This window comes from Hippoglossus stenolepis, chromosome 5 (assembly GCF_022539355.2).
Source record: "Hippoglossus stenolepis isolate QCI-W04-F060 chromosome 5, HSTE1.2, whole genome shotgun sequence".
NCBI classification, from domain to species: domain Eukaryota; kingdom Metazoa; phylum Chordata; class Actinopteri; order Pleuronectiformes; family Pleuronectidae; genus Hippoglossus; species Hippoglossus stenolepis.
Genome location: NC_061487.1, coordinates 22,691,814 through 22,705,308, shown reverse-complemented (window position 1 = coordinate 22,705,308; position 13,495 = coordinate 22,691,814). Strand labels below are relative to the sequence as shown.

The 13,495-nt window shown below is 44.1% G+C and overlaps 1 protein-coding gene across 7 annotated transcripts in view; it reads right to left on the bottom strand.

Annotated features, from left to right (window-relative positions):
- mical3a (microtubule associated monooxygenase, calponin and LIM domain containing 3a) overlaps window positions 1–13,495 on the bottom strand; it is an 83,607-nt gene that overhangs the window by 34,080 nt on the left and 36,032 nt on the right. For 5 of the 7 annotated variants that reach the window (XR_007032707.1, XR_007032706.1, XM_047339872.1 and 2 more), the window contains exons 2-19: window positions 11,575–11,983; window positions 11,191–11,398; window positions 10,930–11,046; window positions 10,680–10,781; window positions 9,922–10,077; window positions 9,148–9,248; window positions 7,144–7,401; window positions 6,866–6,981; window positions 6,402–6,528; window positions 5,621–5,714; window positions 5,466–5,495; window positions 4,821–4,968; window positions 3,001–3,197; window positions 2,699–2,817; window positions 2,529–2,591; window positions 2,242–2,415; window positions 1,253–1,354; window positions 818–901 (exon numbers count right to left, since the gene is read on the bottom strand). Coding sequence is in view for 5 of the 7 variants with exons in the window: in XM_047339872.1 (XP_047195828.1) it covers window positions 818–901; window positions 1,253–1,354; window positions 2,242–2,415; window positions 2,529–2,591; window positions 2,699–2,817; window positions 3,001–3,197; window positions 4,821–4,968; window positions 5,466–5,495; window positions 5,621–5,714; window positions 6,402–6,528; window positions 6,866–6,981; window positions 7,144–7,401; window positions 9,148–9,248; window positions 9,922–10,077; window positions 10,680–10,781; window positions 10,930–11,046; window positions 11,191–11,398; window positions 11,575–11,853 (2,475 nt within the window). In the remaining 2 variants the exon portion in view is untranslated. The remainder of the gene's footprint in view (window positions 1–817; window positions 902–1,252; window positions 1,355–2,241; window positions 2,416–2,528; window positions 2,592–2,698; window positions 2,818–3,000; window positions 3,198–4,820; window positions 4,969–5,465; window positions 5,496–5,620; window positions 5,715–6,401; window positions 6,529–6,865; window positions 6,982–7,143; window positions 7,402–9,147; window positions 9,249–9,921; window positions 10,078–10,679; window positions 10,782–10,929; window positions 11,047–11,190; window positions 11,399–11,574; window positions 11,984–13,495) is intronic. The other 2 variants (XM_047339874.1, XM_035156811.2) reach the window with 1 other exon arrangement.

Genomic DNA, 13,495 nt, shown 5'->3' with positions numbered 1-13,495 from the left:
TTACTGAGGCGGCACAAGAGAAGTGTAGCACTGGCCTTTTTTCTTTGTACTGCATGTGCACCTTTAAGCAGAATAGATCAACTGTATCTACAGGAGGGCGGCAGGGAATCCTTCACATGAGCTCACCTCATAGAAAAGTGGTGGACAAATGCAACAAGAAAGAGGGGGAAGGTAGACATCATACAAGAGGACAACCGTTCTGTTTCTCACCTAATATTTAAAACTGTTCTTAAGAGTAGAAATATGATTGTAGAGTTTTTGAATACCAGTAGCAGGAGAAAAAACATTCAACAAACTTGTGAGGTCTTAAGAACGCACACAATATATTCTGGAGAAAGAAAAGCTCAATGTAAACAGAAGCTTTGTTTGTTTAGAAAGAAAACTCCACAGTAGGAAACTTTAACTGTCTAAATACTGCAGACAAAAAACTGGCTGCACAATATTATGCAAATGCCATTTTGCATTTTGAATATCACAGCTATGTGCAATCATTCCTTTACATTGGCCTCTTCGTGTTTAATGACGCATTGTCACTACAAAAAAACACAATTCAATTGGCTGTAAATGGTCTTAAATAAAAAAATGTAATAAATTTACTTAAAACTGAGGTAAGAAAAGGGCCAAGCAGAAGCTAAATCATCTTATATTTCTGATCTACTTGATTTCTTCTAAGTCACAAGATGTTGCCCAACTTGAGAGATGCTACCTTCCCTTCCCCTTTCTTCTGGATTGGAACACCAATCCATGCACGTCTGCAGGGGGGTGAACCTAGATTTACTGGGGGTGTGCGAGGAGCTGAACTACCAGGCCAGCGTACCTGCTCCCCTTTCCCGGGCAGCGTCTGACCCTGGACCATTTCTTTGTAGCGAATGCTCAGCTGCTCCTGCTGCTGTGTGCGTCTCTGAACCGGGAGGGGAGAGGCAGGGAGGAGAGAGAGACCATGACGCTGGTTCACTCTTACATCTGTCTCTCTCTTGCTTTGACACAAATACTCAAAACTGCACAGCTACTTGACTGATAAGTTACACACACACACACACCCCCACACACACACAGAGTTTTGTTAACTACGCAACACGTCTCCATCCCATCACATCAGACACTAGAGATTTGCAGTGCCTACCGCACCAGTCAACACAAACCAGCTTTCCCCTTGCTATGACACACCACAGGGACGTACGGTTAAGATGGTCAGTCTAGCGGTTAGTCTCTAAAGGAGGGGATTCGGGTCGGGGTCAGTTCCACTCTTTACCTTCCTCCACGCTGGAACCGGCGCCAGGCGCACTGGGTCTCTCACAGAGCGTTGGGGTGGGGAAGGGGGCAAAAGGCGATCCAGATTGGGCAGCGAGTCCCCCTTTGTGGGCCCGGGTAAAGATGGGTGACAGCGAGCGTGGCCAATGAGAGGGCCAGAATAACCATGCAAGGCATCATGAAAAGGGTCCATGATGGGAGATGTAGGCGAGGAGAGAGAAAGGGGAAGTGAATCAGGCGCACAGTGGTCACAGCGGATGGAAAATGAGCGTTCAAAAGCAATAAGGGAAATGACAAAGGGTCATAAGGAAATCATGCTGGGAGAAGTTGTGAACCATTCATAACCACGCTTAAGAGATATTACAAAAATACACATCAAGCAACTGCTTCACTATTACATTTTTAAATCCTTTAATCCTTCCCCACAAACCCTCAGATTACTCACTATTCAATTTTGGACTAATAGAATCATATAATCAGGTACTTTCATAGACATCTGGTGGCAAAAGCAATAAACCCGAATATTTTTAACATAATCTTACATTCAATAAAAGAATAACACCAATTTAGAAACAGCTATCTTAAGTCATTCAGTAACAAGAAGTTTTTTCTCGGACTGGAACTTCTCAGACTCGTCTTTTCTCTCAATCCACAATACGACCTAGTGTTCCAGGGCCCACGTCTCCCTCCCACCGCTCTGTCCGTCCTCGCTGGAGAGAAAGCAGGCGCTTGGCAGAGCCCTCAAAGCCCAGTCAGCACCAGGGAGGCCGCCCACGTGACCTCGGAACAATACCCGGCCTGACCAATATTAGCATTCTGCATCTGAGCTCATTAATGCACGAGGCCTACATCTCGTCCCCCGAGAGACTAGAGGCCCTGTCGCACACAACGTGAAATCTGCATGGCCATCAAAATATTCATTGTGAGGAAAAACAAACCACAATGAGAGAAATTCTCTCAACCACATGAACCACGTGATTTCCTCCATACCTGTCGCTTGAGTCCGCTAGAATGGGCCGGGGCGTTCTCCTCAAACTTGGCGAGCAGCTGGGTGGCCATGACCTTGACTTTGTAGCTGTTCGCTACGGCAGCAGATTCCACTTTTCTCTCACACAGAGCGGGGATGGACGGCCTGTCGTCACGACTGGTCCTGGATAATTCCTCCTGAGGAGAAAAAGGGAAAGAGGTTTGGGTTTTTTTGCCTGCTGTCGTCAGTCTACTGGGATTAATTAGTCTGTTCTGGTCGGGTTGACTTCTCAAACTGAAACATTACTCACATCTTCAGACTGACTCGTCTTCCTCCTCTTCCCCAAACCGTCAACGTCCTTCTCTTTTTTGTCCTGTTGATGACACCATGAGTTATTTTGACTCCAGGCAAAACAGGGAAATAGTGAAGTGACGTTTTTGAGGTTTTAGGAAATCGAGAGGAATTTTTCCAGACTCTGACCTTTGGATTTCGTTTCCTGGATATCGCTATGCTCTGACCGAGTTTGCTCAGGAACGAGATGGGAGACTTGGTGCTGGATATCAGTGCTGCCTTCTCCTCAGGGCTCAGGTTGTGTTTATCTGAACATAAATCCACCAGGAAAATGTTAGGTTATAAGCTAGTGAAAATGTTTTTGAATCCTCTCAGGATTCCGTGTAATTATGTTTTCACAGCATCTGTCACAAGACAATACTTTTGTAATTAAAGGCACCTCCCAACAAAGATGACAGAACAAACAGTTCTACTGTATCACCCACTCTCACCTCCGGGTGGCACTGTGTCCTTGAACATCTCATAGAACTGGCTGAGGTACATGACCATGGAGAGCTTGTCTGGCTCCACCACAGAGGACATCTCCTTGCCAGTCATACAGGGCGAGATGCCAAATTCCTTCTCCGCCACGTCGAAGCCCAACTGGTTGTTCTTCTGCTGGTCTCGCTCGTCCAGCGAGTCAAAGTCACTGAGGGCAGGAGACGGAGGGAGAAAGAACAAAAGACAATGTCAGAATGAGACGGGACATGATAAGAGCGCAAAGTGAAATGTCAAAGATAAAACGGCTTCATATCAATGATCATAATCTATGTTGGTCCTACATATGTAAAACAAATACGTATGAACACACTACACATTCATTTCAATTCAACAGATTCAGCAAACTTTGCAACATTTTTGTGAACAGTGAGAGGTGGTCATATTTTATCTGAGCCGCATGACTAAGTTACACCATATATTGTGCTTTAATATTGTGATATAAAGTGAGTTTTACATTACAAAAGTCCAATTAATGATCTTGGCTTGATTTAGAGCCCGGCTGATATGGGCCTTTCACAGACTTAGCTGTATCTGCATTAATGTTAGCTGATACAAAAAAACTTTTATTTTACTGAATAAATACTGCAGAAGGGATGTACTTTTATGTTAATATTTAAGTTACAACAAAAAAAACAGTTCTACATGTATTTGTTTTTCCTTTAATCTATAGTTATTTAGAATAAATTCATGGTTAAACTGTAAAGTATCAAGCCTCAATAATATTTATATGTCATAAGGGTTTGATTACACCTTTGGAATCATTACCATTTAAAAAAATATGTATATCACCCGATAAATTAGTATCTGAAATGTTTTGCTCCCCAGTATCTGTATCATCTGCCCCATTAAATCCATATCAGTTGGGCTCTATCTTAGGTATTAGTAGGAATAATGTTCCACACACTTTGCTTTCAATATCTTCCTCCGATGACTCTTAAGTATGTCGCACACAAAGTCTATGAAATACACAACAAATATCTATCTTGAAAAAGAGGGAACAAATCTATATTTTCCAGACACAGCTTTCCAACAGTTATGGACATAACAGAGAAGCACTTGAGCACAGCAGGCAACTGTACATGTTATGGAAAGCTTTACTGTAAATGTCATTACACCGCAGCTGAAAACACAATTAACATGCCTCATCAATACACGTCAGCTGCACATTCAGTCCATTTACAGGCATTAGCACTGGAACACCACAGCACAGAGTGGACCCTCCACTCAGCATCAATCTTGCAGACGCATACACGTGAACGCAGTTTTCCCAAGGTACCTCCACCCACCACCAGCCTCCTTCCTTACTCCCCCCTCCCATCATCATCTGGCCAATCAAAAGGAAGCGGAGCACGACTGCTGCAGCGCTTGGTAAAGGTCAGGAAGGACACAGAGACTAATAGCTTGTAATGTTAATCGCACGGGAAGCAAACTACATTAGGCAATGTGAGACTGTGCTTTTTATGGTGTGCGTGTGTGCATGTGTGTGCGTGTGAGGCAGTTATGACTGGTAGCTGTCACCTCATTTACAGTGATTTATGGTACAGTCCAAACCCAAGGTCCCAACCAGACAATAAACATCATTTGCAACCAACACACTCACATAAACTCAGCAGGCCGCCCGTTCCAGCCACCGCAGCAGTTTTAACCCGTTCACGCTCTTAACCACACTGCGATACACTCGGCAGAGATTGCTTTTAAGTCCACAAATTACCATCTGTAATAACCTCCGCTCCGTGCAGTGTGTGATCCTGCACGTCGTTCAGATACTCACATGAGATCCGGTCTGTATCGGTGGATGAGGGCACACAGGGCCAGACCGCTCTTCCAGGACATTGTCAGATCTGTGACGTGGACGTTCCTGTAGCCATCCGTCTGTCTCTGGCACCAGTTGAGTAGTTTACTCGATCGGGCGATGGATTCTGGTACGACAGAAGGAGAGAATTCAACTCTGTTAGGTTGAACAGAATCGGCATTAAACACGGAAAGATATTCTGTTTCTGGAAAACACTACACATCTCTTGCTGGGCAATCTCATGGCCTTGGTCAGACAAGACTTAGCAGAGGATTATAAAGTGTTGCCATCCATGGACTCATCATCCATGTTAGTACAAGTTTCAACCAGCCAGTGAAGAAGTGTTATGAACTGTGACATGTCAAAATAAAATCTGACGTAAGTGGGAGAAAAGGATGCAAATGAGAGGTTAGGAGTGGATGCACCTTTCAAAACAGCAGGGACATTAAGTGTTGGATATAACCAGGGAGATTATCAATGATCCAGTTAGTACACGCACAGGAATTTTAAGTTCCATTCCAGGATTCATTCATCCGTGAACACACAGCAGGTAAACTTTAAAAAACAGCTTAAACTGTGAGGAATCCCTGAAAAATCACACCATGCATGTGGACTTCATGTTACCTGGCAACTGCTTGTCAAGCAGGCACTTTTCTAGAGTGAAAACAGTTCATTGTTACATTTCAGCAACAGTGATTGCAGCAAAATCCTACACTGATCAATAAGCACATCGAGGGGCGTCTTTAGATAAAGTAATGAAATGATCAAGAGATACAAACCATTCCGGGCCAACTTGGGTGTCGACGTGTTGATAACATTCTCTATTTCAATGCGCATTTCCCGCGACTCCCCGGTATCGAAGAGATGCCGCATCTGCAACACACGCAAAAAGACCACATGTGTGAAATACCACACATGGTGTTATACATGTACAAAACTAATGTCACTTGTTAATCAAATAATTTAATGACACCCAACTGCAGAAATGTTCACATTTCTCATTTCATACAGCAGCGCGATATCCTTGACTTGTAACTGATATTGTAAATCCATGTGTACAATGAAGCAGTCACAGGCTCCGTTCTGCCCCGATATTAACATCCATTCTGAGAGACCTGATCACAAGTTGACGGCATTAAAATGTGTCTTGAGTGTAATCTGATCTCACTTCCCTGCTCTATATGTATATGTCACAACTGTCATTTGTGTTTGTGAAGACCAAATGATGTTGTTTTTACGCAGTCTGATTTTACAGTTGTGTCGGTTGACAATGTTTGTGTGTGTGTGTCGATGTGTTGGCATGAGCGAGAGAGAGATAGAGAAAGAGAGCGAGCTGAGTCAGGAGAGGTTGAATGATTGAATGTGTCCGTAAATGAAGAAAGATTTAAAAAATGTCGTCATCATCCGTGTATCATTACACCGAGAAGATAACAGTTACGCTTCGCTTCATTGTGAAACTAAAGCAGGTCAGAGGATGTCAGCTGAGTAGGTGGTCCTTCGTATGTGGTAACGTGTGAAAACAGTGAGGCTGTAGATATTGATATTGGTTCATATTCTCACCTGGCTGGGCTTGAGGAAGTTAAGGTTGATGTTGGGGTAACGTGTGGTCGGGTCCACACTGTAATGATTGAAGTTCTTGCTGATGTTTTCTGGAGTGGTCTGGGGCAGGAGACGGTAAATACTCTCCCTAGCGGACGGAGGAAAAAAATGTTTTATGAAATAAAAAACACTTTCAGTTCAAGAAATGCTCTGAATATACATAAAGAAATGATCAGAGTGTTGTTATTAGAGAGCACAGAGAGTTACTGCAGGACAGAGGAGTCACATTCCATTCAGTTCTATTGAGAGGCTCTTATCCCATTAGTACTGAGAGAGGTGGGACTGATGCTTCACGTACATGCACATTCCCTAGTAAAACACTTAGAGATAAAAGGGTGTGTTTGAAGAGAGGAAACATGTGTGTGTGTGTGTGTGTTTGTGCGCAATAACAAAGCCGTGTTTTTGGTGTGTACGCACACCCTCACCTCTCAGCAAGCACCTCCAGGGGGGGTTTTCCCTGAGCCCAGCTCTTCACCATCCAGCCTGAGTCCATGGCTGCCAGGAAACCTCGAGCAATGCCAGTGCCCATGGGCCAGAAGGGCTGGAGATGAGAGGGAACACAACATTTTATCACCAAATATGGCCACAGCAGAATGAAAGATATGGAATCACAAAACGGGTGCTTGAATATGACACAAGAATCAAACAACTTGAACTTGAGGATTATAAAATAGTAAAACATGGTCTATGTTGTATGTGTCACCTCCAACAGGCTGTCTCCCACCAGCGCCACCAGCAGCTCGTGGCCATTGCGCTGGCGCACCATGGCAGCGTTCTCAGAGGCGTACATGCAGGTGAAGTCGAACATGGCTACATCCGGCTGGCCGTAGTGGTTGATGGCAAAGTCCAGTGTGGGCAGCTGGTGGTTGGTGGAGAAATCCGCAGCTTCACGGGCGTAAGACAGCAGCGCTACCTGGTCTACGTTCGCTCTGGACAGCAGCATCTCCGTGTCTGCATAGTCCTACAGGAGAAACCAGACAAAGAGATGAGATTAGAAAAGAGGAAATTAAGATAAGAGATGTGCAGAGAAATCACAAAAATCAGCAACTCTAGAAATGCCTCCCTCCGCATGTGAAAGAATTGTGTTTGCAGCTGAGGCAGAATGAGGATGACGAACTGATGATGGGGCAAACATTTGTTCGCGGACTGACAGAAAACTATGACTGGGACAAGTGAATATTCGAGGAAAACACAGGAGAAGTGTGATGTGGCAGAGATTAGTCTGTCTTCGAGGTGCAGATGTAACTATTTCTGTCCTAAATTCTTGTGGCACAAGAGAATCTGTAAAAATAGCACCGATGCACAAATGTAAACAAACCACAAGGAAAGCTGTGGAGGGGAAAATATGTTAACTAGAATGGGACACAGTAGAGCGCATTCCTCCACCAAGGCCCAAACAGTCCCCTTGAATACAATAAATCTCCAGTAAATTTCACACGCTCATAGATATCACTCCCATATACATGCCTGGTTTTATTGTTAAAGATTCAATAAGTTATAATCTTAAAGTGACTCTGTAGGACTCTGTAACTTGACTGTGCTACAAAGAGGCAGAGAAACTGGAGTGAACTGCGCTGTTCACATCTCTCTCCTACATGTAGCATCAAATCACTGCATGCTTTCATTGTGACATGTTTTCATAGAGGGTGGTGAGAGGCACATTCTTCCATCTTCAAGCTCCCTGGTTGAGGCTGCCAGGCCTGGCCAGGCCAGACCGGGCCAGGCTGGTGGTGATGGTGGCTGACAGGAAGGGCAGGGCAGTGGAAGATATGAATGGAGGTTGTTTTCGTTGTTTGACTGGACCCGTGTGGACCGCTCTTATTCCAACCTTTTCCCTATCCACTTCCAAGCAGCAGCACTGAGTCATCTTCCCTGCTATAAAAGGATCTGTCTTTGACTTCCTATCGAAGCCCAGTTGCAGTCAATTGTGCCTTTTCATTAACATGCGCCTGCTGCTCTCAAATCCCCTCTGGCTCCACAGCTCAGCGTACAGCAAAAGCTCATTAATGTCATCAGCTCAACATGAAAACAAACACAGACGTGCACACACATGCACAGGGACACCAAGATATGTTCAACAAGTGGGATTATGTAAGACAGACAAACGTTGTTGAAGAGAAGTGACGACTGTGACATAGCTTTACAAAAACGCTTGTTTTACAAACATTAGAGCCGTATGATGCTTTTTCAGTTTTACTTTCCTATAGTATGTTATATTGGTAAAAAGGAGCTTGTCTTCCCCACAGAAAACACTGCTCCTATTCTCCTGAAACACCTGAAACACCTCCTCAGTAACAGCCCGATACTTCTGCATCATTGTAGTGCTGCGTTGTGATGCATTGTAAATCTTTTATTAAAGTATTCTGAACCTGACTATGAGCATAATATGTCTCTGATGTCTATGATGACAGAAATGCGCTCTTTTCCATTTCCTGTGGAATGTGGCCAGGGACAGGACACTACGAGTCTGCTTGTGTTACCAGTGTCTTCCTGGATACTTGGCTTGGTTAGACCATTAACCACACCGCGCAAAACCACAAAGAGAAAGAAAAAGAACGAAATAAAAGAGAGATAGAGTCAGACTTGTTGATTATCAGTCTGTACGTGCGTACAGCCTTTACATCTAGTACAGAGACACAGAATGAGATTCAACAATTGTCTCTCAAACACAAACACACACACAAAGTTCTGGGCTTTGATCACTCACATGCAGAATGACTCCTTTCTCCAGCAGGCTCAGCTTTTTGGCAGTCATCACAAAGTAGTGCGTGTCATCCTTGTAGTAGACAATGTTTTCCAGGTCAACACCTAAAAGGGACCGATAGAGACACGTATTGTTAAATACCAAGAACAATCCTGCTCCTTATTGCCACAGCTGACTGTCATGTCGCATTTGGGGAACAGGAGTGGCAATTACGCGACTCACAGCACACAACCAAAGCCCCGAGGGACATCGTCATGTCAGCAATAAACCGAACAAGCTTGGCATCCAATCTGATGTTGAGCATTTTAATTGGATGTGCTGACAAATTCAGAACTGTGTTCAGAAAGACAGATCATTTGTCCTATTTAGCTTTTTATTTGGTATCCATTACATCTTAAACCTAGCTGGAGTTCTTACAATTACTAATACCAACAAATAATCTAACTATTGTTATGTAGGATGATTCTGATTCTGGTTCTTGGGGAAACAGATTTTCAATTCCAATATGGTAAAAAAGGTTTAGATAACAAAACTATTTTTATTCTTTTAAGAAGAATAAAAGATAAATATATATGTATATATATTTTAAGAACAAGCAATAAGAACCAAAACATTTTTTAAAAATTCACTAGCACCTTGCATTTGAAATTCCACTCTAATTAGAAACAGAGTTTTGGTTCCTAACCCTAATCTTAAAGCCTTGTATGAAAAATTCAGAATAAGTAAAAACATGAAGTCTATTAAACAAGGCCGTGGCATCTTGGAGCTGTTGCAGACCTGTTGCTTCTCTGAGGTCTTGAAAGAACTTCTGGTTGAAGATGAAGGCCACACCGCTGATCTCCTCGACCTTTGCCTCAGCCGATGTGTTCCTGTTGATGAAGTTAGCGGTGATGGCAATTGCAAGCTTGCCCCGGAATTCCTTACGCCGAAACCCTGGGGATTACAAGGAGGAAAGTGAAGGGTCAGGGGTCAGGATGGAAAGACCGTGAATCTTGACAAAATAAAATGGTAAGTGGTGGAAATGGTCAAATCAAAAAAAGTGAGTGAAAGTAAACACTCACATTGATTTGCTTTTACAAGTCAAACCATGCAAATTATTCATAAAGGCAGCCAGACGTTTAAAAGATTTTTGTTTATCAAGCTGTGTGAGTGTAGTTCATGGTTATCCCAGAGGCAGCCTGTTGCTATCCGTCTTTAATACAGCAGTCGTTGTACAGAGAGGGGTCATGGCTCTCCCCAGGGATTCCCTCTTTGCCTGTGTGGCGAAGAGCATGAGGCCCAAGCACTCACAGAGGAAACAGACAGCCAATTCAACAAGTCCTATTCTGCTCTGCTGGGAGAGCAAACACAGGCAGACACAAACAAACACACACAGATGTGCTCAAGCGCCCATTCATATCTGAGCAGCGAAGTGAGGTCATGCACCCGACCACAGCTGTACACAAGTGAGATCATAATCCTCACGACTGACCTCCATGTGCACATACAGAAACAAACTAATAGTGTTGTTTCCCGGCCTGAACATGCAGACTTGCCTGGTAACGTGTTTCTCCTGCCGTCTGCTCCAATGATGACATCAAACTCCAGCTCGCTGACAGGGTGTGTCTTAGGGTGGACCTCAGCCCTCCAGCCTATCCCTGACAAAACACAGCGTGTGTAATCAGACAGAAATGCATGAACAGAGTCAGACTTAAAGCTTTTGACAGATCGTTCTCTCACAAAAACACATGCTCCCTTTCCATTCATTTTTCTCCGGCTGCTCTGGCAGCAGCTTGACTCACTTACTTTCAGTCTCTTGATCTTCGGGGGGTTCAATAAGACCCCTGAACTCTACGTTCACATGGATCTCGATGCCCAGCAGGAGAGCCACTTTGAGCAGCATTAGCTGAAGTTGACGAATACCTGCAGCACAAAGACAAAGAGAAAAACACAACTCAAGTGAGATGAGCGCTACATCACCTGAAAAAACATCTTTCAAAAGCATGCAGAAAACACAAAAACCAACAAGCAGCAAAGAAAAGTGAGAAGACTGCCACTTGTACTCACTGATATGATCGATAGCACCAGCACAGAACTTCCCATGGAACTTCTTGGCCCCGAGGCCCCTGAGGTCCTGGATGGTGAAGGGCCAGAGGTGCAGCACATTGTTCCTGGAGAAGGCATCTCTCTTCTCCAGCAGCACCACTTTGGCGCCCAGGAAAGCCAACTCGATGGCTGTACGGAGGCCGCATGGCCCCGCACCAATGATTATACACTGGAGACGCACAGAGAGACACAGATGTTATGATTGAGCTTTGTTTTGAGTTTAAAATGAAATATCAGAAACATTTGCCTTTAATTTTCAGCTGTTTTAAGTTTAGATTTACAAGCTCTCACTTAACTGAAGTTTACAACAAACAAATCATAGAGTTGCTGCCGATGCAGGCCTACCTTTGAGTTGGCACAGGCACGACCCTTCTTATACTCCTTTTGGCTGGCCCTCTTGTCTAACTTGGCCCAGAGTGCCTTGGCCTTCCAGTAGTTGAGTTTGGACTTGAGCTTGTGATAGAAGATCTTGGACTCGGTGGGCCTGACCTCCAGGTGCTCACAGAGGTCCTGGAAGGCCTTGAGCGTGCCCTTGAACGTGCTCCCCTGGGTGAACTTGTCGAACAGGACGTGGGACAGGTTCACCCCATCTCCTCCTGTTGCACCGGCGCCTCCATCCCCCATGGTCCAGGCTTACACTGCAGGGCTGTGAGGGCCCTTCAGCCCCGAGGCGGGGGTCTCTGGGTCCAGCCCCAGCCCTGGAACACACGCTCTCTGGTGGAGGGCTTTAACTCAGGCCTCTGGCATCTTCATTCTGTTAGCAAGATGGAGAAAGAGAAAACTGAGTGAATCATAGAAGATAATTCAACATTTAGCCACTAAACTACTGCATATTACCACAGAAAGTTTTCTATGCTTGAATTATATCAACACTGCTCAATCCAACATAAGCTTTAATTAAAGACTAAACGAACGTCAGCACAGATATAAGGAGTGGATTGCCTCATTTTGCCTCTTTTGGCACCATCCTAATGAGACCATATGCACAATGGCTGGTCAGACATGCAATCAAAGCAGCAATTGAGGATAATGACCAGGTCATTTAAGGTCATTTTTCAGCAGTGACATGACCTCTAACAACCTCTTTCTGCCTGTAATGAGGCTGCTGGACACAGGAAAGGCAGTGAATCCACACAAAGCCAAACAGGAAACACACAGGTCTCTAGTGTGTACATATATCTGTGTGGCACAGAATCACTCCAGACACTGCAAAATTGCCAAAACACTGAGATAGTAACAGCAATTTTCTCAACTGTAAATGGCCCCTTGTTTGTCCGAGCTTCCTGTGGGAGTAGTTGACTTTAGCTGCTTTACCTGCTCTGAGTTGCAGTTTTGTGTGTTCTGTTTTTTTAGCCCCCAGGGGGACGAGACCATTCTTGTTATTTGGCATCTGCAGCTCAGCCGTCATGACTGGAATGTCGTGATGAGCTCCGACTGTATTCAGAAGCACAGACCCGCTTTAAAAGATTAGCTCTACTCAACATCAGTGCAAGTACAAAGGAGAGGATGACGAGAAACGTGTCAAAGCGCAAAATGTGTGTGATCAGGTCTGTTTTGCGTATATCCAAGATTTTCAGCCAAGCTCTGGCTCTGTTTCACATTTTCCCCAGGGGCAACTATGCAGAAACTCGCCTTCCTTGTTCCAAATTCACAGCGGCTCAGCAAATATTAACTCTCTGCCATTCAACATGTAGAAAGAGAAAACAAACTATAAGCAGAAAAAAGATTTTACCACACTTATTTCCCACTCTCGATTTTCATTCTGAGGCTCCACTGTAGCAATCACTTTCATGTTTCACAGGCAAATTTGTACTCATACTCAGCCCTTCAGTCAAGCCTCTGACTAAAACAGGGAACATTAGCTCAATCCTCCTTCAAAGAAGTCTGCAGAGCAGCCGCACACCAGGAGCTTATGAACACCACCTCTTGCTCTTCATCAGTGTGGTGGTGCTGAACGAAAACAGTAAAAATGGTAACTACAACTTACTAAAACTAACTTAAAACAGGGGAAATTGAGTGGAAACTATCAGGTGTCTGGGACACAATGTACAATACAAATCAATTGCTTGTAAAATGTTATTCTGCTGTCTCGAAACAACTAAACTTTCAATGTCAGAACTTTAAACACATGTTGGTCGAGTTGGTCTTGGAGATGATGAACCAGAGGAGTGTGACATCTGAGCATTAGTGTCACAGGGATTATCATTAATTATTCATTTGAAACTTTGGCCAAGATTGAAAATGATAAATATGTCAGACAATTGGA